General features: G+C 37.2%; 2 protein-coding genes across 4 annotated transcripts in view; one reads left to right on the top strand and one right to left on the bottom strand.

Annotated features, from left to right (window-relative positions):
• The window catches only part of KCND2 (potassium voltage-gated channel subfamily D member 2), a 303,685-nt gene extending 279,978 nt beyond the window's left edge, over nt 1-23,707 (top strand). For both annotated transcript variants that reach the window (XM_048065662.2, XM_048065661.2), the window contains exons 3-7: nt 3,488-3,650; nt 12,562-12,660; nt 14,202-14,297; nt 18,597-18,844; nt 20,456-23,707. In XM_048065662.2, the coding sequence (XP_047921619.1) occupies nt 3,488-3,650; nt 12,562-12,660; nt 14,202-14,297; nt 18,597-18,844; nt 20,456-20,633 (784 nt within the window). In that variant the 3' untranslated portion in view covers nt 20,634-23,707. The remainder of the gene's footprint in view (nt 1-3,487; nt 3,651-12,561; nt 12,661-14,201; nt 14,298-18,596; nt 18,845-20,455) is intronic.
• The window catches only part of TSPAN12 (tetraspanin 12), a 90,553-nt gene that overhangs the window by 14,243 nt on the left and 52,189 nt on the right, over nt 1-24,121 (bottom strand). The window lies entirely within an intron of this gene.

Below are 24,121 nucleotides of genomic sequence, written 5' to 3'. Positions count from 1 at the left end.
GAGAATATGTTTGCATTTACAGTCTGAATAGCAGGGAGAAAAGCAGGATAGCACTAGATAAAACCTTGAAATAGTTCCCTTTTGAAAAGTGTGAAAAATGTTTAATGAGATTCCATATTTGTTGTGTTTCCATGACTGAAGAGATCAGATTTGTTGCAGAAATCAAAATTTGTCTTAGGGATCAAGTGTGATTTTTCCACTTCAGAATATAAACACCACAAAGCTACCCTGCCATTTGAAAATTGAGTTATTTTTTAGTTTAGACTTTCCAAGGAATAAAGCAATTACAGATTGCTTGTAGGGAGATATTTTCCCTTCATTTTATGTCATCCGCTTCCGTTGATGATATTCACTGATATATGAAGTATAACTAAAGGTAGTGTTTAACCAGCAGAAGGAACTTCATTAACAATTCTAGTCATGTCTACACTAGACTAAGATCTGTGTCACTGTCCCAAAGGAGACCAAGTCTAACCAGTGTAAATGTAGTAAAAACTCCATTTTGTCATAACAGTGAGCAAATATATTTCTTACCGTGTTCAGGTAAAGTAATTTCGTGGCAGTCATATTTTCTGACTGTAATTTATTTAAATATCTCAAACACAGTGTTTATCAGCAGGAGAAAAACTAATTATGTTAGTCATTAATGAAGTGAATGATATTATTAGCATCAAGGAACGGACAAAGAGTGTTACATTTGGAAAATGTAGCTGTTGTACAACTTATTCAAGCTGAAAAAAAAGAAAAAAAAGCAAAAGGAAGTTATTTCAAAATAGGCAATATATCCATCTACCTTTCATTTTGCCCAGTAGGCAAGAAAAACATTGTGAAATACCTTCATATGTTAAAAAAATCCTATTTTTTTTATTTCATTCCATAACATTGAGATACCATGAAAAGGTAGCCCTTTATGTCACTAGATAGGTTACACATAAACACTGAAATGTTAGACATGGATCTGCTAATGTTCCTGTCACCAACCCTAAAACATCAGTCTGTGGTTAATTCATATAATTATAGTGTCACACTATCAGCAGGATGATATATCTCCGAGCAACTTCAAACCAAATTAATTAGACCCAGAAATGCCTTCAGTCCACAGAAGCCATTGGTGACAATGTAGCCTTATGAAGGTTCTGCAATTTCACATTTCAAGTGATAATTTTAGGTATCTAAATATAGGTTTGGTAATCTAGTTTGATAGTTCTGTCCTAGTAATACTAGGTGTGTGTAAATTTTTCGTTTCAAGTTCTGGTTGTGTCAGGTTTGTGTAAATATATCCTGCCTTTTAAATAGCTTTCTCTTGATATATTTTGATTCAATTTCAGAGAATACTTGGATCGTATTTAAAAGATGAAGCAAAACAGTAACAATTATTGTAAACCAATAACATTTATGAGCAATCTGATCCTAGGCATCCTCCTCTAAAGAAGATTCAAGTCACCCACTGCCCCCACCACCAAATGCTCACAGGATGGTGCTGGGCAGCCCCCTCCAGCCCCACACCATTGACAGTCCTGTGCCTCCACTCACCACTGCTGGGGTTAGTTGGGTTCCAGGGATCCCATTCATCAAAGGGACCTTTATCCACTCCCCTGCCCAACAGTTGGGAATGTATCACCCCTGAGAGATTCTGGGCAGTTTAGGAAGATAAGCTCCAAAAATACTTATGTTGTGAGGTGCAAATGTTAACGGGATCGAACTCTCTAGTGTTTTTTTAATTTTTATACATGCTGTAATTGAGACCACCTATATTAATAACTTAGATTCTATTGGATTGTATTACATTATGTCCTTTTATCCACTTCTGCATGTCATAAAATCAACAATTACCAGCATTCAAATTCTAAGGTGGTGAGTTTTTTATTAGTACAAATATTAACGTACTTTTTTCCTGTGAATATTTTACACTTGGGCATGCCTTATAAAGAAACCAAATATTTCTTTTACACAATATAGTCATGGTCAATAAACTAAGACTTGGTCATCTATATTATGTCTGCCTGGATGAACACTTATTTGAATCATTGAGTTAAACACCTTTCTCTTATCTTACAACATTCAAACCATTTATCTTCATCTACAAAGTGATACATAATCTCCTTCAGACATATGCTGAGCTCTCATTGCTATAAAGTGTTCTCTAACCATGTATAGATATGATGTCCTCAACCCTTTATCCCCCCCTTCTCATTATTAGGTGCACAATTTAGACCATGTGATTTGAAGACTCCACACACACACACACACCCCTTCTCTATTATCTTTCCAGTTCCTGCTGAACTGATAGTTTTTTTTTTTGGGGGGGGGTATTTGTTTGTTTGTTGTTGTTGTTTGTTTGTTTGTTGTTGTTGTTTGTTTGTTTGTTTTTGTTTTTCCAATAGCACTTTCTAAACACTGTTCCCACTGCAGTTCTATTACTTACCTTTTCTTGTTTCTTTACAATAGAGAATGTGCCATATCTCTGTTCACAAGCATATTAAATTTACCTGCTGCAATCTATACTTAACAGTAACTTAAAACACAGCACAGTTAAAAACAGAATGGTACTTGAACCTAATATATCTCTTTATTAAACTCTGTAGTTTGTAATTGCATACTTGTCCTGTAGAATATGGCAGAATACAGAGTGCAAATAGCCAATATCTCTTAATAACCTGTCACCAGAATCCCTCTACATACTTCTCAGCAGCACTATTTACTTGCTGGAAAAAAAAAAAATCATAAAGAAGTGTGGTAAATTCAAGCCCTAGTAATTCTAAGAATTGCCAAGATCTGCAGTTAGAATTTCTTTGGTTGTTTCTTTGTGGTTTGAGTTTGTGGGGTTTGCTTTTGGCTAAGAGAAAATATATATATATATTTAAACCTTAGAAGGAACTTCTGGAGTTCAGATAGTCCAGCGTCTCACTCAGAGAAGGCCTATCAACAACAACAAATTAGGTTAGACATGCTTTTGATCAACCAAGTCTTGAAAATCTCCAAGGACTGAAAGTCCATGATCTCCTGGGCACCCTGTTCCAAAAATGCTCTACCTTCCAAAATGAAAGTACTATATCAACTTAGTGAGACAATAGATTATTCAGCTTGACATCTAACTTATCAAGTGGTCTCCCTAGGATCTCATCACTGGAAAGCAGTGAGTTCTTCTATCAAACAAATAGACTAAGAACATGACTTAGATGCTGAATATTTTTTCACAGCCAGATCTGTTCTCATTGCAATAGGGGCAGCTTGGGAGTACTACATTAAGTAAAACATAGATGACTGCAGTTGATGGCCAAGATACCTAACATTAGCTTGAAATTAAAAATATGTGTGCACAACACTGGGCTTGCTATGTAATTTATGCATATGTATATAAAATATTTATATGCATCAAGTATGATTTGCAAGACAAATAAAATCTATTGTTCAATTAATTCATCTTGAAATTCAATACTGAGAAGAGATTTTGTCTTTACTAAGGGTTTTGTCTTCTCTAATCCAGGTATGGTGACATGGTGCCGAAGACAATAGCTGGCAAGATTTTTGGTTCAATATGCTCCCTGAGTGGGGTCTTAGTCATTGCTCTGCCAGTCCCTGTCATTGTCTCCAACTTCAGCCGTATCTACCACCAGAACCAACGTGCAGACAAGCGCAGGGCACAAAAGGTGAGATACTATTTTTTTCCTCTTTTGCTGTTGACAATAGATAAATTATGTCTTTTTATATGTTGTGCATCCTCAAGGTGAGTATGATTTCTTAGGAATATGACTTGAATGTATAAACTACATGCTGAGCCAGGGTTCCAGATGCAAATGCTGTGTTATTTTTAGTTTTAAAAATCATGCTTCGTTTATTTTCATTTATCAAACAAACAGACAAATCCCTAACCATTACTTCTAATATCTATCTTAACAGTCAGTTTCACTAATCCTTGTGTTTAATTCCCAGGTTCATTCTCTTGGGAATCTGACTATTTGGGACCTTGTTTCTTTAGATCTACTTTACTTAAAACGCTTCAGAAAAGGAGCTGAATCAGGAAAAGACAAAGCGGAGGTCTTTTTTTGTCCAGCTTTCTTGACTTACTGATGATCTCACTAAAATACTAACTAGCTCTGTGACAAGATATTTTTCTCCCTGGCTCATGTGAGCAAGGTCAAGAGCCAGGAAGAACTATTTACCAGGAAATGTGCAGCCAAACTTAGGTAATCACCATCATTTCCATATCGCTACCAAATTAATAGTCCCAATCCACTTCACCCAACCTCATGATGAAAAGTATCTCATGCAGCCTCTATAGATACCTGAAGCCCTGATAAGGGAGCCAAGATTTATTACCTTCTGCTCCTCTGCTGCTTGCAGTCAAAAGGCTCTGGATGCAAGGGGTCTTGGATTTGGACTTTTTTTGTGGTCCCATGGCCTCTCTTCATGATTAGGGTAACTGTGCTTCTGTCTACACTCCAGCAAATGTACATCCCCAGCAGGCTCAGAGGTTCTGTGTGGTCCAGTGAGAGCAGGATCCCTGCCCGCAGAAGGGTGCAGGCAGGTGACAGATGTGGAGTATGGATGTAGAGCAGGGGAATACAGGCTGCTACAAGCTGCAGCTGCCTCATATAGACAATAAAGGTTTAGGTCAGTCTGGCTACCTTTTTGACTGATACCTGCATAGAAAGAAAGTGAAATAAATATACATAATGGTACCATCCTCAGAATATCTTAGAATCATGAGAAAATGAGGTACATTACTAAGAAAGTCAGTCATAGGCCTGGGCTGAATATATTGTACCCTTTAAATGGCCATATATTGTAAGAATTCTGTCAGGTGGGGAAAATGTCAATAACAGAAAACAGGAGTATTTTAGAAATGTAATACCTTTCTTGCTGGAGACACATGGAAACATTTTTTTTTCAAATATAGACTGCTTTGGTGAGCTAAATGATCTTACCTACTAATTCCACACATCCTTTTACATCGTGTTTTCTCCTATGTGCTAGTTCCAGCTGTATATTCCCCTCTCCCACAGCTGGAAAATTCAGAGAATACAGCACTTTTACACTACATTGCTTTTGTAGAGAACTTTTCAATTCTGTTTATGTAACACTGGTAAAGAGTAAAAGAACCGTCTGTACCAGCAGTGCTTCATTACTGTGCTTCAGAGCATTGTTCCAGTCATGGATAAGAGATCTACTTGATCCCAGCAATCAATGTGCTTATTCTGAGCTTTCATAATGACTGCAGAAGCAACCAGCCTTACTTCAGATAGGCATAGTCTCCTACTGTATATTGTGAAACAAAATTTTCTATGTCTGATTTGCACTTTCCAGTGAGGAGGAGGGAAACTTGCAAAAATCAGATGGGCAGACTGGCTGATATTTCCTATAATCTCTTCCTGAATAGAAACTGCTTAGTAACTGACTTTTTCTCATTGGAAAAACAGCGAGCTCATTGTTTGTCACAAACAGCAATATGGAGTGATGAATGGCAATCCTGCAAAATCTCTTTCCCACTGCTCCCGAGAATAATGCCAACAGTAAGGATGAGAGATTTACTCTGACCATGTTTATTCCCTTCTTGCTTTGGAGAAAATGGCTTGGAGGTCTGGTTAATGTAGCACTGTGTGTGTTTTATTGATGTCTCCTGTTGCAAAGCTAATCTCTTCTCTCATTCTAAAATGACTGAGAGGTTATGAACTGATTGTTGCTCTGATGGACTGAAAGAAAAGTCAACTAAAAGAACTTCTTGGGTACAGTATAGTCCGTGCTTAGCAATATTTACCTATGAAGTATAGCTTTGCATAGGAATATTCAAGCAAAAAGGTTGAATTATTGAACTTTGAAATTCCTGCTTCATTCAAGGCAATAGAAGCTCTACACAGTTTTCTAAAGTAAATGTTTCTTAAGAAGCCACCCTTATTACTATTCTGTAAGGCCGAAGAACACAAGCTTGGAAGAAACTGCTGTTCTGTGGAGCACAGCATGAACCCTTGCAGGAGATAGTACTTCTTGTTGGCTACAACAGGCTTCCATCCTATTGAGAAGATTGGATATTGGAATTGTGGAACTTCCTTTACTAGTATCTCATATGTAAGTTTAATCAAGGTAGTCTTCAGAAATGACAAAATATCTGGGCTGTAAGGAAACTCTAGAGAGAGTTCCTCTTCAGTGAATCATTGAAATCTAGTGTCAGAAGAACTCAGAATTTTCAGCAGAAAAATGTTGTCTCCTGTTACGCTGGCAGAAGAGACATATGACCACAAATATATGCATCTATTGAGTTATGCACTGTCATTCAGGTTTAGAAAATGTCACTTGCTTCTTTTAGGAAAAAAATAATAATAATAATGCTGCACATTGATGTCCAAGAGAAAATGGAATAGAGAAATTTACTTATATACCATCTCAGTTTGAATGCATTTTGAAGGAAGATCTTACTTCTAATCACGGAAATATATTGTCATAAAACAGACCTCAATATAAACAAACAAACAAAATAGATTAAAAGTAAAATAAAAATTATAAAAATAATAATAAAAAAATAAAGAAAAACTATCTGTGCTCATCAGAATATTTTCTTCTATCAGATAATAATGTCCAAGAATCTGACCTTTTCTGTCAATAAGTAAATAAATAATCCAAAATAGATATTCATGGGAGTTGACATTCAGGGCAGAACTAATTATGCTCTACAGTCTTACTACACTTTTTCCTCAAGCAGATTTATCACAACTGAGAAGATAGTTTTGAAGAAGACTGCTTGTGGAGCTTCTCTCACCTAGAGACAACTTGAGGAGATTAAGTTATTTTCATTTCTCATCATTGTTTTCAGGTGGCAAATTTAATGACAGATATGTTGTGACTGGTCCATGTGGAAACGAAAGGAAAAGCAAAAGGAAAAAATAAAGGAAAAATGACTATTATCTCCAAAATCTGATTTAATACATGCTATTCAGCTTGATTCTTTCGTACGATTATGGTCTTCTACCTTAACAAAATATATCACAAAGATTGGCTGGGCTCATATTTCATTATTTACTGATTGTACATCATGTATTTATCTGTCAAGTTATGATTAATTAGTTACTACATAAATATAAATAGCTCAAGAATGAATTACAGCAATAGTACCTAGCAATCTAGAGCTGAGCTTTTGCAATAAGGAACCATGCTAGACAATATAAATTCTTCAAGCTTAAATAGGATATTAATCTCAGTGGTGTTGTAGAGATATAACTAATGGAACAACTTATCCAAGAGTTTTAAATTTAACACAAAAGCACATAAAACTTGTGTTTACTGAATTTGAATAGATTGTGAAAGCAAGGCACAACTCAAAAAACATATGAACCTTTTTTAATTGCATATCCATTAGCTTCCAAAGTAAACAGCATTTTATTCTCTACTACATGCTGATGTTCTATAAATTATTTTCAGCTAATCTAAAGTCAATTATTTGTAATTACTGAAAATTAGAAAATCGGAGCATGAAATGTGGGCCTGATTTTTCACTTGAAAACAAACACATAGGATAGATTTATGGAAGACCAAAGAGGCAAGGAAAAAAAAAAAAAGACATAAACACAATGAGACTAAAATTCAGAACATTTTGGCCACTGCTACACTGTTATAGGAGCTACATAATGACTGTGAAGGAATTTTAATTTTAATTTTGCAATTGTACAAGATCATGATAAAAATAACAAATATAAAGACAATAAGGTAAGTAATCAGTACTTTTTCAGTTTTGATAAACAAACAGTTAAGCAGTCTGGAGAGTAGCAGACAGGAGACTACAGGAGGTACTAAATTAGAAGGGTAGTCTACCTGGCTCCTTGAATAGCAAATGAGGTTCTTGTTTAAAATGATTCCCAGTACCACAATAATCTTTGCCCTAAAGTATTTCTGATAAAATCTCTCTAACTACAATTAGACAGCTGAGGTTACCTTGAGTGCTGAATACTGGATGTTGTAAATAACCCATGGTGCTACACTTAGCATTATTTACAGTATCACAGTATCACAGATTTCTAGGTTGGAAGAGACCTCAAGATCATCGAGTCCAACCTCCGACCTAACACTAAGTACTCCACTAAACCATATCGCTAAGCTCTACATCTAAACGTCTTTTAAAGACCTCCAGGGATGGTGACTCCACCACCTCCCTGGGCAGCCCATTCCAATGCTTAATAACCCTTTCGGTAAAGAAGTACTTCCTAACATCCAACCTAAAACTCCCCTGTCGCAACTTTCGCCCATTCCCCCTCGTCCTGTCACCAGGCACGTAGGAGAACAGACCAACCCCCACCTCTCTACAGCCTCCTTTAAGGTAACTGTAGAGAGCGATAAGGTCGCCCCTGAGCCTCCTCTTCTCCAGGCTGAACAAGCCCAGCTCCCTCAGCCGCTCCTCGTAAGACTTGTACTCCAGACCCCTCACCAGCTTGGTCGCCCTTCTCTGGACTCGCTCGAGCACGTCCATGTCCTTCTTGTAGCGAGGGGCCCAAAACTGAACACAGTACTCGAGGTGCGGCCTCACCAGAGCCGAGTACAGGGGCAAAATCACTTCCCTAGACCTGCTGGCCACACTGCTTCTTATGCAGGCCAGGATGCTGTTGGCCTTCTTGGCCACCTGGGCACACTGCTGGCTCATATTCAGCTGACTATCAACCAATACTCCCAGGTCCCTCTCGGCCAGGCAGCTTTCCAGCCACTCATCTCCCAGCCTGTAGCTCTGCTTGGGGTTGTTGCGCCCCAGGTGCAGGACCCGGCACTTGGCCTTGTTGAACTTCATGCAGTTGACCTCAGCCCATCGCTCCAGCCTATCCAGATCCTCCTGCAGAGCCTTCCTGCCCTCGAGCAGATCAACACACGCACTTAGCTTGGTGTCATCTGCAAACTTACTGAGGGTGCACTGGACGCCCTCATCCAGATCATCGATAAAGATAAAGAGGACCGGCCCCAGTACCGAGCCCTGGGGGACACCACTAGTGACCGGCCTCCAACCAGATTTGACTCCATTCACCACAACTCTCTGGGCCCGGCTATCCAGCCAGTTTCTAACCCAGCGAAGCATACGCCAGTCCAAGCCCCGAGCAGCCAGTTTCTTGAGGAGAATGTTGTGGGGAACTGTGTCAAAAGCCTTACTGAGGTCAAGGTAAACCACATCCACAGCCTTTCCCTCATCCACCAAGCGCGTCACTTGGTCATAGAAGGAGATCAGGTTCGTCAAGCAGGACCTGCCCTTCATAAACCCATGCTGACTGGGCCTGATCGCCTGCTTGCCCTGCAAGTGCCGCATGATGACCCTCAAGATAATCTGCTCCATGAGCTTTCCTGGCACTGAGGTCAAACTGACAGGCCTAGATCAAACTGACAGGCCTAAAAAAAAAAAAAAAAAAAAAAAAAAACCTTGAGAAAATAAGTGTTTATCTTCTAAAACTGACAGAACAGGCAGTTGTTGAAGAAAAGCAGTTTATTTTCATAAGGTTTCTATAAATGCAGTCATAGACAAGGATCCATCTTTAAGTTACAAAATTTGAAGGTATAAAACAAAGTGAAACATTCAACAGTGTTTAGTGCAATACAAGGGATGTTATAAGGATTGGAACTGATCATTGGTTTCTTTAGAAAGCATCAGATAGAATGTCTATGGTGGAATCTCATCCTAATAGCTGGAATTTCATCCCAATAAGTAAAAGAACTGTGTTTTAGCTCACTGTTTTTGTCCCATACAATGTAAAAATTACCAAAGTCAAGGTTTCACATTGAATGGCTAACAGGGAAAATCTCATAGCAAAGCAGTTAACCTATTGCAGGAGAATTTAATCCCTCCTTTGTTTATCAGATATTCCATGAAAGGAGAGTTAGGAAGGATATTGCAGTGGTTGAAAGGGACAGTTATCACTCCTTTTCTGTTATACGTGACAGAAAGTGCAGTTCAGACTAAAGGATAATATAATTCTTCCATAACCACATTTTTTTTTTGATGTCACCACATCATTCTGATGTCCTTCATGGGAATTCAATCCCTGGCACACAGCCCTTAAAATCCTGTGGCTGATATGAGCTTTGAACGATTCCTTGGTAAGAAATGTGGGAAGTCACTGGACTGCTAATGCTGCAGGCTCTGATTAATCAAACAGAATCACCGAAAAGAAATGTTATCATTTTTGTGACAGGTTTGTAAGCACTCCCAGTTTCAGGAGTATTTCCTATAAGCTGAAATATAAGCAGGCAAGCCACAATATCTGATTCATTTCTTGGCAATAGTTTTGTTGTCTTCACTTTAGCAAATGGTGTAAATTCTGGCCATCTTTATGAGTCTCAGCTAGGAAGATGTAAGCTATGAGTTTCCATCTCACAAATGTTTTCTAAGATACAACAAATTCATATTTACAAAGCAATTTAAAATCTTCACATGGAAAATACAACCTTCATATTATATGTTGCAGCACATCAATACATTAAGATAGTCTGATGAACTGTTATATTTTTTACATTTCTTTATTAAATGGTGCTGCACCATAATTATTACCTCAGTCACTGTAAGAGGAAATGAATATACAAGCTAAAAGAAAAAGCATGATTAATGTCAGTATGTTTGTTCATTAAGTTTAATGAATTTCTTTGTAAATCCTGAAAAAATTTTGTGACCAAAATCACTTATTTATGAGACTCCAAGCTGCACCCTGCAACAGCATCTCTAAAGCATCTTGAGCTCCTAGTGATAAAGAGTAGTGGTAAGAGAGACCTTTCACTTATTCATGAATGTAACCCATAAACGTGTTTTGACAAGACTGTATTCTGCAGTACAGGCAAAGCTCTTCTCTCAGCCTTCAGCCCACCATGCTGGTGTTGCTTCTCAAGTGTTCCAGCTCGAAAAAAAAAAAATATCTTGCCTGTCTAAGAAAATATGCCTGTCTTATAAGTCTTTTAAAGTTAATGCAGGCATATAAAAAATATGCCTGTCTAAGAGGATTTTTAATTACCAGTCCTGAAGACTTGGCCTTAACCACACCATTGGTCAGTGCAGAAGTACTGTGGGACCAAGGCACTTCGTTCCTTAACTTTGTCCTTTAGGATAAGGTCCATTTACTGCACAGCTGGAAGGGCTGTGTACATAGAGGAAGATGACAAACCAATGTGTTATTCTAAAATGGCTGACAGATCACAAAATGAGGCGTTGTGGTCTTTTTGACTCAGTGATGCACACATGCACAGCATTATCTTATTTTCTTTCAGAAAAATTAAAAGATAACAAATACAAAACATATCAGCCAGATTCTAGAATGTTTGCTGTTAGCTGTCATGAATATCTTGGCTCACTGTTGAGAAGATCTGTGAGTTTGAGAATATAAGTGCAAAGAAGCATGGTGTTGAGTCATTCCTCATAGTTAGTCAATTATTAATCATGCCAGAGAGGAGATCTGGTGCCTGCAGTGACCAGGCTGCTTCTCTCTATGTTAAGCACTCAAGGATTCTCAATCATTTCATGTTGACATTTAATGCCAAAGAAACTGGGAGGAGGGAGATACATGTTCCATCTATCTTCTCAAAATATCAACTGAGCAATTGTCAGGAATGGAAATCCTAATTAATGTATTAAACTCAGTTTTTCAAGTTCTTCACTTGTCTCCCTCTGTGCTTCAGCAGCCATTCAACTCCAGGTGCTGCTCTGCATTTGGCTTTCAGAATCAGAAAGCTTTGATACATACAAGGAACCAGCCACAAAAATTAAAGAACCAAGAGACCATTCTAAATATAATTGCTTCCATTTTCCATAATATGTGTTAAGAGACTCTTTTCTTTATACTTTCCCCTAATGTTGGCTGCTGACTGTTCTGCAAGTCAGTGGATTCAAAGCATCCTTCACTCACCACCACCTTCTCTGGGATGAATGTCACCTACATAAGCAAGGAGGTTCACCTGAGAAATCCCAGTCCACATCTCCTCTCTCTCAGCAATTGGACACATGCTGACTCCAAAAAGTCAAATTATGGATAGATTATGATCAGCAATGATAACTTTTAAGGCTGATTATAGAAATACACACGAAGAGATAAAACGGCTTTAAAAGGCCTGGCAGACATTCAGAAACTTAGATGGGAGACTGTAACAGCAACTACCACATTCTGTTACTTCCGAAAATCAGAAGTCTCTGAGAAACTAACTCATGGTAGTTGTAATAATATTTTTTTCTAAATTATTTCTTCCCCTAAAAAGAGATATTCACTGCAGGAAGCAGCCGAGATAGAAGTCATGCTCCTGACCCACAAGGCATAAGAAGTGGCAAAGTCACAGCCAGGAAAAAAGCAGGAGTCTCTTACATGCTGATCTGTCTAATCTCCTCTCCAAAATCTTTGTTCTTGTTAGCTGATGCATGTAAACAAATAAAAACTTTTGGCTTTTGCATTTATATGGGAAGACACTTTTGATTTGCACCACCTGGAGTACGGATGCAATGCAGCCTTTCAGTGATTATGACATTGGTATTCATAAGCAGCTGGTTCCAATTAGCAGTTTTAGATAAACAGAATAATGGATATAAGTACAACTGACACTCTTCCTTTTTGTCTATTTACACAGAAAGCCAGACTTGCTCGAATTCGTGCTGCAAAGAGTGGGAGTGCTAATGCCTACATGCAGAGCAAACGAAACGGCTTACTGAGTAACCAGCTGCAGCAGGTAATGTTTTTGTGTTCTCTGCCTCCAGAGTATCAGCTTAATAATAGCCCAGCAGCAGTTTGTTCTATTTATCACCAGGGCAAGTCAACTTGGGTCTTTAGGCAATATTATCTTTAGAGGTAGATTAAGGAAGGATAAGCTGGACAATTATTATGTTAAAGGCAGCTTATGAGAGCTGATGATAGGGTAATAATAAAATAATAATAATGATAATATTAAAATGGCCAGATAGAAATGCTGGATTCAATGTAAGACAGTTTTATAAGTAAATCCTGCAGAAGACCCCATTAAGAAAACACAGAGTGTTTGCCTCCTAGGATGTATGTTGGATTTATCTCATTTGGCTTTAGACACCTAGAACATGGGCGATGTTCTCTCATAAAAGTAGCTGTAGAGTACTGTTGGCACAAAGGGGTGTTGCAGAGTGAAAAATGTTCCCTGGAAGCACCTAATTTTTTTTTCCTGGAGAAAATCTCAGTGATCACCTCCGAATGCAGCACGGACTAGCAACAGGAAGCCCAGGCAGCAGCTGGGACCAGGACGCACAGTGGCTGTGTGGCTGCGAGCAGCTGCAGGTGGCCCCTGGGCTGCTTGGAGCTGTAACCAGCTGAGAAAGACTGAAAACACAGTGTTTCTTAGTCCCTGCCATTTTCTGGTGTTTTGGCAGTTCCCTGGGGGATACAGGAAGGCTTTCATTCCTCTATGACCTTTCTGTTTAAAAACTGTTAAAAAGCCTATCATTCTAGCAAATAGCCAGAAGAGGAGGAAGTGGCTGTGTGATTTAGCATAAAAGAGGAGCAGGCAGAATACTTGTTTCCTCTTCTGCATGGAAGAATTCAAATCTTTGAAAGAAAGAGACACCAAATGGCTTAATTGCCATGCAGCTTTCAAATATCCCAAAGTTGAATTGTAATCTCTCCTATTATCCCACTTCCTCCCCTATTTAGTTTTCTGCTTTCTAGTGAATAATTACAAAAGCAATTAATAAACAGTGGATGCTTTCTACTTAATTCTTCATTCTGTGTCAGTAACATCTGCTGTATGCTTTCTGAAGTCAGCAGATTGGGATCACTGACGTGAATTTTTGTGTAAGCAGCAATACCACAAATTCCTTAGTGCTGTGAATGATCCCAGGAGGACAACTACGTTCATTTTCCTTCCAATAAGGCATGTTCCCAGGAAAAATGTATATATATTAATAATAAAAAAAAAATTACTGTCACTGGAATTTATGATAATTTTAATATTAATTCAACATTCAAAGATCACGTGTTGATTGTAGTTGGAAATTGTACTAGTCCACCTATATACACATAAAAGACCTAGGATAGAAATATTTAAAAGGAAATGCAAAGCAAGGATATGAATATATATATATTTAAAGCAAAAGGGTAATTGCATCCAAGGTCATTTGTGTTATCCCATGTAGATGAGACGTTGTTATGCTGTAGTATACAATCCAGATTAGTTCTGATAAAATATTTGGATAAGAGCCCTCTTGTTCATAAATGAGAATAATACAGAGTTCTTTGTATTAACAGTCCTCCAGTGAAGAAGAACAGGCCTTTGTTAGCAAATCTGGCTCTTCCTTTGAAACACAGCACCACCACCTGCTTCACTGCCTGGAAAAAACTACGGTAAGAAAAAGGACTGTGTTTTCCTGTAAATTCCAACATCAGTTTAGTTCTGAATGTTTTCAGTATTTCTTCTAATTAATAAGCCTTTATGTGAAAGTGATTAGCTTTTTTTCTTTTCTTTTCTTTTTTTATATTTTTTTTTAGAGAAGCCATTTTATCATATTTTAAAACATTATACCCTCTGAATGTAAGTAAGAGAGAGAGAGAACCTGGATGACAGCCTCATCTACGGTGAAAGATACTGTGACATGAGTCTAGTCTAGAGGCAAATGTGACCTTCAGAGTGGTTTTCATACACTCCGTAATGCTAACATCTGCACTTTTCTGCAGTACAGTTCATAAGACATTATTTGTAGTCCTTACATATTCAAAACTGTGGAGTCAAAGCTTTGGTATAGAGAGCTGCTGAGTGTTTCCTCTACCATGACTATGGTTCTCGCTGAAGCGATTGCACAGGAGGATCCCCGAGCATTTTATTTTGAAGATTCAAATGTTTAATCCAGTTGTAGGTGCAAAGCTTCAAAGTCTTTTGGCTTCATTTTAGACACTGAGGTCCCTGTAGAAACCAATGACTCAATTCATAACAGCCCAAATACACTCATTTAGATTTGAAACTCCCTATTAATCAAAAGAACTACTTATCACGTGCTGTCTATATTTTTCCCTGGTCAATATCTGAGTAATTATACGGCCATAAAGGATAATAAACTACAGCAGAGTTATAATTCAGTAATATCTAAATGTCATGTTTACTAATAGTATGTATTTGGACAGTTAAGGTCACAGCAATAAACCTAATCATCCCTAACTTTATATTGCTTCCTCTTTTATCACTTTCTAAGGAAACTAAGAACATAAATATTAATATGTTTAATTTAATCTTTCTAGATTTGGGAATTTCACATTAAGGCATGCTAAAAATATCTCTTTGTATTTTTATATAGTTGCAGGTGTTATATTGCTATGTAAAATTTACCTTATATTGTGGGTACATTGGTCAACATTCATTAGACCACCATTTACAAATTTACATCTAGTTTTATAAGTTCTGGTTGCATGGAAAAAATACATGATACAGGCCATACATATGCCTTGTACTATGGCATTTCTTGACAAACACTATAAACACTTGATCAAGTTAGTGAGTGCTGAATATCTAGGTTAAGTATTTTTGTGATTTTTATCCATTTTCATTAATAAGTCACTAATAGAAGAAAAAAAGTTAGAGATGGTCAATAGGATACAGCTCACCAAAAATGAAGACGTACAATACCGGTGTCTAGACAGCTAGCTCAGATACAGATTCCATGACGTGTTCTGCAGTCTCCTTCTGTTTATTTATTTTTTTGCACAAATGAAGTATCTTATTCTCAGAAGCCAAATCAAAGGTTACAGTTATGGCATGACTTCTCTTCCCGTTGCTGCGTCAATACCACTCCCTCTCCCAAACCCTCCTTGAAATCTAACATTTTAAGACATTTTCAGATAACAGTTGAAAAGCACAAGGTAGAAAAAAATGGCACAAAATGAGGCAATGAGCACAAACTGAAACACAAGAGGCTCTGTCTAAACATCAGAAAACATTTATTTATTTATTTAAATATAGTGCTGGTGACTGAGCACTAGCACAGGTTGTCCTGAGAGGTTGTGGAGTCTCCCTCCTTGGAAATTCTTAAAAGCCACGTGGACATGGTCTTGAACAACAGGCTTGAGGCTGCCCCAACTGAGCACTGCCCTAGGGGCAGGTCCAGATGACCTGCTGTGATCCTGTGAAATCTATTTTGCAATTTATTTTTAAGTTCTGGATACATAGGGAAACTTCAAGCTATTTCATCTTAACTTTATGATCTAGTTTTCCATTAAAAGACATGGTAATGCTTCTGTTATATTTGATGGAGATCAATGTGAAAGTCTTACTACTACTCTTTCTAAAAGACTTTAAAGTTTTCTACCTACAGACATTGCTAAATTAAACTATGATGTATGTATATATATAATGTTCTCTTTCTGACAGCATTTCCTTGTAAATAAAATGGCACATCTGTTACATCACTAGCTAGTAATGTCATCTCATGGTTGCTTATGTTTTTTCCATTCTTACTTTCAGAATATTTATTTTTATACAATGGGTTGTAGGACAGAATGTCTTGCAGCATAAAACGTAGCTACTTTTCCAGGGTTCAGACTGGGTCCTTTTGGAACATTTCTGAGACATTTTGTACTAGGACAATAGTAATCTGCCTTAAAAATGTTCCATAGATGAACATTACAAACATATTTTAAAAACCTAGTAGTAGCCACAGGTCATGTCAAACTATCACAGAAATCATGAAAAAAAATTATTCATTTGGTGGGAGCTGGATTCAACACCAAAATTTTCAAATTTCCTCTAGTTATAGTGCTGGAATATGTAAGCCTTTATTTCTATTTTAAACAGAAGTCTTTATTTTTAAGAGTCTATAATGCAAGTATTATCTTGTTTCCTAAAGTTGACTACAATCTACTTTACTTTGCCTTTTTTGTTGGGTCCTGTTTCTGGCACTGATGTTCATATGACACATGAACACAAAAATGTATTCATAGGCTCCAAGTTGTATTCTGCAACTGTCTGGTCAGATCATACATTCCAAAAATTTAAGTGGGAAGCTGAAATTTTGGGCCCCCAGTCTGTGGAATCTAGCAAGTAGCTGGCTCATGGTAAAACAGCAAGAGTGAGATGCCTTCTTAGCCTCCCCTCATCTTTTGAATTAAATTTGATTGAGGTTTACACCAAATTATAAGAAGTTAAGCAAAGAAATATTCTATTTTCCAACATTTTAAAGCCAATAAGATGAAATCTTTTCTACTCTAAGAAAATCAGTGTGAGCAATGTTATTGAATTCTAAAACATACATTAATAATTAAAATAATTGTATTTAAAGTTATATTTTATAGGCTACTTTTAGCCAATGTAAAAACAGTTAATTAATAAGTATAATAAAATAGATTAACTTGAGCCATTATATCATTTCAAAATTATTCCAGTCTATATTAGAAGTTCACTCAATGGCTCTCCTTAATGGACCCTACTAATTGAATTCTTGTCGGTTACTACATAAAAGTTTTAGGAAGAACAAAATTACTTTCAGTCAGAAAACTAGCAGAGATCTTGGCAAACAGAATATAACCCACTGAACATAATCTAAGGATCATGATTAGGTCACTTTTCTCTCTGAATTTTCTGTCCACTGTGTGATAGCTTTCAAAATATTTTTTGTGGCTGACACATGCCCAATAGAAGTTGGTTGTCAAGCAAATTCTTTCCATATCACTTGAAATTGGTATGCTTCAACACCAGTCAATTCCACACAAATTTATGTTTGAGTGAAGGAGAAGAGAAAAAATAGAAATAATGTCTATGAAGGTATTTCCATTTCTAGCAAACGTATGGCTACAATTATTATTCTATTTATTTTGTTCACATATTTTATATTTGCACTACGCTATAATTCTCCTGGAAAACATGAGCACCTTTCCAATTAGTGTATTGTTCTTCAGGGGATTTTTTTTCATTCCGATGCATAAAAATGCAGCAGACTAACAAACTTGAAGTGAATGAGACTGAGAAGAGTGTAAAACTACTTAAAACATGTCCCCTAAACCATCCACAGGATATGTAGACTGATTCCAGTGGTAACTGGAAATATTTTAGAAAAATATTTCAAACTGCATGTGAGTATGTTTTAATCTCTGTTTAGTTTGGGCTGCCACTTCTAAATTATTGTAAAAATTCCTCTTTATTTTGTTGTTGCCATCTACTGTAATCAGCACCACTATTTTACACCCTTCAGCTCACAAAGAAAGTGTGGAAATCACAGCTGGAAAATATTTATGAATTTTATTTTATTATGGTTTCATACAGTAAATCTTATTTATTTTCAAATGACATTTAGGGCATTTACATAAGCACCACTTTTATTTTTATTAATAAACATAATCCCTGATTTTTGTGGCACTCCATAGATTATACAGATATTCGTAGTGCAAGCTACATTATGATCATAAGCTATTTTACAAAAGAATTTGAATTACTTCTTTTGTAGTTAAGAGCCCTGAGAGTTTTGTTCCAGCGTTTACATTTGTATTGGTATTCAGCCCAGACTAATAGGGGCTAAACACTATAATCAAGACTAAGCTGTCTAACTTTACCAATTTATTCAGTTGTGTCAATTTAAGCCTTTAAACAAGCATGATTAATACATTCACTTTAATTAACTTTGTGTGCATGCTTTGTCCCTTTGTTGGCTTCCTCTGGGCTAGAATCACGAGTTTGTGGATGAACAAGTCTATGAAGAGAGCTGCATGGAGGTTTCTACAGTCAATAGACCCCCAAGCCACAGCCCCTCTCTGTCATCTCAACAAGGCGTCACCAGCACCTGCTGCTCACGAAGACATAAAAAGACTTACCGTATCCCAAACACCACCATTGCTGGCAGCCGTCAAGGCAGTGTACAAGAGCTCAGCACCATCCAGATCAGATGTGTGGAGAGGACGCCTCTGTCTAACAGGTACCTCTTATGCATCAGCACACCAAGAGCTGAAACCCCTTCATTCGTTAGAGATGTGGATGTGTCGTGGCCTCCACAAGTGGGCTGGGAGGCTAAAGATAAAACTAAAGCTGTCATCCAAAAATGAACAGTAGGACTGAAATATCCCCTGCACTTAATTTTCTCTAGACTTAATTCTGAGATAATAGAATAGTCCTTCTCTTTGCATTTCTGCTGTCTCATGTCCTCCCCACAAAGTATTGTGTATTCTTTGGTGCTCTATATAATCTGGAGTCCCTGGATGCTATTCTGCGCAAAGAGTACTGGCCATGGACAAACACATAAGAAGCAGCACAGAAAAATTTGCAATTCAGACACACAAGATGAGCAAATGGGAAGCGAAAGAAAGTTTTATCACTGCTATTGTGGTATTAATTTGGTGCAGAAACATAGCACAAATAAGACCTCCAATTAAGACACAGAATGGGGAAACTAAATTAGATTCCCAGAGTCCCAAGTGTTTTAGCCACAAGATAGACTCTTCTAAACAAAAAAATATGAAATGGTTAAGAAATTTATTTTCCCATTTGAGGAGTTATTACAAAAGAGAAGAAAGTGCAGTTTAAGACTCTGTAATTTGCTGAAAATCTCTGCTCTTAGAAATAAACCATTTGGCTTTTAGATATACCTGAGCACCATCTCTGAAAACACAGCAAAGGTCTCGGGAGACTCAGAAGTGTTTGCCATTGAACTCAAACATGCTGGCATTTAACAAAGAAGCATTCTCAGCACTAGGTGCTATAAAGATCGTCTTGTTAAGTGACATTTTGAGTAGCTTACTTTGAACAGTTATTAGGTTTGGATTTCACTTCCATGAACAATTTAGCAGCTTGTAGCTAATGGAGTTTTTCAGTTGCTGTGCAATGAGACCTCTGGGCCAGCACAGAGCTCCAATCTTTAGATTTTCAGGAAATGTTCTGCCTGGATCCCTCCTTTCCCTGCTAGAGGACATTCCTGCACCACACCTCCAGTCACACAGTACATAAAAATACAATGCACCAGCTTTGTGCTAGCAAACAAGCTAAAAACACAAGCTCATAGTGCCAGTCACCTCAAATAAGTCTGAGTTTTAACTTTCTTATGATGCTGAGGTACTGCAGCAACTCCATGAACATTGTAACTCAATTAGTGTGTATATCACTGTGTCTTACTATTGAGGATATATAACATACAAAATGCTCTTAGATAAATACGGCATGGAGGAATCAGTAGGGTACTGGGACTACCCCTTAGTTTCCACTTTTCTGCAAAGCAAGCCTTGACAATGCTGTTTATTTTTCTGCAGGGAGCAGGTCAAATGCTTCCCCTGCTCAGAAACAACGTAGGTGATGAGCTGAGAATGTCTTAGAAGTATTGAAACTTCTGGGTGGGAAGGAAGACAGAAAGGGGGCCTTCTCCTTGTCCATACCTGCTACTGGGGTATGTGGTGGTAGGGTGGTGCCACTTTGCACTTCTAAGCCTCTGAGCTCTGTAACACAAAAGAGGACCGGCTGAGGCAGTAGAATTGGGCGTACAAGAGGTTTGCTGTAATATGGGCTTTCTTTCTTCATGGGTTTTTGTTTCTTCCTCCAGCCGATCCAGCTTAAATGCCAAAGTGGAAGAGTGTGTTAAACTAAACTGTGAGCAGCCTTATGTCACTACAGCAATAATTAGCATCCCAACACCTCCAGTCACCACACCTGAAGGAGACGACAGGCCAGAGTCTCCCGAATATTCGGGAGGAAACATTGTCAGAGTATCTGCTTTGTAAAACAAGGAATTATTTATAAATTAGAATAAAGACCACTTGCAAGCTGAGCTGGAGCAGTGGGAAACAAGTCCTAAGGAATGAGAGAGCTGACAAAGACAACATCCCTTGATGTGTGTGCCAGCAGCAACGGATCGAGAGGTTCAGGAAAACCACAGCACTTTGTGGGTCTCGGTGTCGTAGCGTGTGAACCCAACGGAGTTTCTACACACTGTTGGAACTGACACTCGGAAGCTTCTGTGACCATCCTGACTTACTATATGAGCACAATGAAATGTCCCCACTGATGCTTCTTCTTATCATGAGAGCTCTTTTTAGAAAAAAGGAAAAAAAAAAAAACACAAAACAAAAAAATAGAAACAAACCTGTGTTCCTGCTGAATGCAAAATGAGAAACATTTTGATAACTTGTCTTTTTTTCTCTTCTGTTAATAAACCACAAACTTGTTGAGCAACTATGAAAAAAAAAGAAAAAAAAAAGGAAAAAAAATGCTCATATGAAACATGTTTGTACTGACTGAAATAAATACAACCATAATGCATGCTGAAATTATTTGGAGCTGTGATCTCAGTTTACTTTTGTTGTTTTTCAGATTAGGCATGATAAAATCTTACTGTAGAAAGGGGCATTTCTGTGCACTTACAACAAGCTGATTGTTAATGTTCCATGGTAGTTGTACAAATAACTTCCCTTTGAAAAACACAGTATTTCTTATTTAAACATTCATTAGTGAACTAAAAGTGTTCAGTTAGTTCAATATTTACTATTGTTTTATCTTGCTTCCTAGGTACTGTTACAACTGCAATAAGTCATTGTACACCTGTTGTATCAGGAATCAGGATTTATTTTTCTTCAAAGTATTTTACAAAACTTCATCTACACTACAAACTGCAAATTGCAAACATTTAAATAATCCTACAGCCAAACTGTGCATCACAAATGTGCTACTCAATCACTGTTTGTTTTGTCCACTGTCCTCTATTTCTATGACAGTTCATTTTCCACTCCAATGTTACCATACTGTTTGGGATTTTAAGGCTACTGATGAATTGGCATAGTCATTTGTTCCGTAGACATCTTGTCTACTTCTGTATTTTCAGAACAAATCTGTTGTTCCAATGTACTGTTACAGGATCAATACTATTTGAAATGAATTTACAACAAAGGTGTTTTGAGGATCCACTAACACTTATCTCCAAACCTTTCCCACTGACATTCTGCAGCATCCAGAGTATTGGCTAAGGGGGAAGACACTGAAAGGTATTCAGTAAAAATGATGACTAAATTATTTTTGTAATTATCTGTAAACTTGCATCCTAAAATTTGTTTGAGAATTTATATTGTGTCAAGATATTTAATTACCTAAGAACACTGATAGAATAATGAATTGGGTCCCGAAGCTACAAAAATGCAATTGATATCAATTGGAATTTGCCTATGTGGGCAGGCCTAGAAGGCACTGCGAAGGCTCTGCTAGTTAAGGTTTTTTGGCTTCATTTTTAAAATGCATTGATGTTAGCAGGAACCTTTCTGATAAAAAAAAAGTGTCATTTTTCTCCATAAGAGTGTGTTAGAAGATGTATCATAATGCTTCCTATATACATGAACTACCATACATCATATACATCAAATATACATGGAATATATGCATATCGATACATACATATATACATCGAGAACACTGGATCAGAAATGATTGCATGTCTGCAAAATAAAATATGCATATAAATCAAAGGCTCGGTGCATTAGAGGCCATTACATTAAATGACTAACAGTTTATTAAATAGTTTGAGTAGTATATATTTCAGAATAGTATTTGTTAGCATTCTACTGACCTTAAAATTTACATTAGGAGAAAACACCCACTAAAAACTGAAACTCGCTGATGATACACCATGTTTTACTGCACACAGATACTAATATTTCTCTGTACATGTCAACAGAGATTGAAGAGTAGATGATGGACTATCGTGCTACAGTACATACACCAAAATATAATGTCACATACTAGACTTAAATTGCAATTAAAAGGAGTATATAACGTAATTACTTTTTTTTTCTTATTGTTTAGCTATTCAGAAGCTTAGCTAATTTGCAGTTAACTTCCCACTTTTTGTGCAAATCAGAATAACTTACTATAAACTGAGCTTCTAAATTTCTTTTAGATCAAAATAGCAGAATCATAGATTGTCCTCTGACAAAACACCAACTCTGAGTATTTCTGAAGTCAATTACATTGCATTGCTCTCCTCCCTTCTAGCCTGTTAGAAAATTGCGGTAGATCTGCTGAAGCTGGTGAGTTACCTAAGTTTTAATGGGGTTAAAAAAAAAACAAAATGGTCGTAGAGCTTTTATTTACATACTCCTCCTACCCATGGCCATTCATAAAAAAAAAGGCTTGGTCTCAACCTTTTGCTAAAACAGTTATTGATATAAATCTGCCTTGATACTAGCAATCTGCAACAACAGCTTAATGCCATATGGTACTTCTTGACCAGTTACATCAGGTAAATAATGTAAAAAGGCAGTTATTGAACGCAGCTTGGGACAGATTACATACAACCCAGGAAACCTACTGACTCCATCAAGTCATGTCTCTTAAAAACTCTTTATTCTCCTTTTCGCATGAATAAAAAAAATAAATAAATCGTACTACAGCAATACACTTGCATAACAGTTATATCGCTGAACCAATCTGTACTTTCATTCTTAAATTAAAGTTTAAGGAATAATTTAGTATGATTTTGCAGTCTTGTCTTATATTTCCATATGTTACATGCAAAATCATTAATTTATTCTGAATTTGGGAAATACACATTCTTTTGGTGTTTTAAGTGATTTAAATACTGTTTTGGTAATGAATGACTGTTGATGACTGTGTAAAATGCATCTGTACTGTACATGAAATGTAATTATTTCTGTGTATCATACAAAGAGACCGAGGTTGTTGTTTTTGACAATTTTGTTTGACAGTCATATATCGTATTTCAGAAGGCAGCATAATACATGCATTATGCTGAATAAATAGACATTTGAGGAATATTTAAATAAAACATCTGCATGCTTGAATGGGTCAACCTGGTTTTGCAATAACTTATTCATGGGACTTGTTTTTTTCCTACCAAGAGTCAAGGAACACTGTCTGAGGACAATGAATGTCCCCAAGTACACATTTCAGGCAAGCACATCTGAGCCCATGCAAACCATAAGAGAGCTACCAAGACCAGCATGCTCCATTAACACAGAGTTGCCCTTCTCTGGGTAGGCAGCCACCACATTTCCCTTCCCCGCTGCCCTTCAATATTAGTGCTGCTACGAGGAGTCCTTTGTCAGTTCCTACCCAGCCTGCAGCAGCAGAGAAAACTGGAGCACTGAATTATTTCAAAAATATTTTTCAAATATTTCAAAAAATTTCTGCTTTGTTTTGAATATATCCAGACACCTGGATATATCTCCCAGGCTACAAAATCCCCTCAAGTCTGAGAGCAAAT

This window comes from Anser cygnoides, chromosome 1, assembly GCF_040182565.1.
Source record: "Anser cygnoides isolate HZ-2024a breed goose chromosome 1, Taihu_goose_T2T_genome, whole genome shotgun sequence".
Lineage (NCBI taxonomy): Eukaryota > Metazoa > Chordata > Aves > Anseriformes > Anatidae > Anser > Anser cygnoides.
This window is presented reverse-complemented; position numbering and strand designations above follow the sequence as displayed.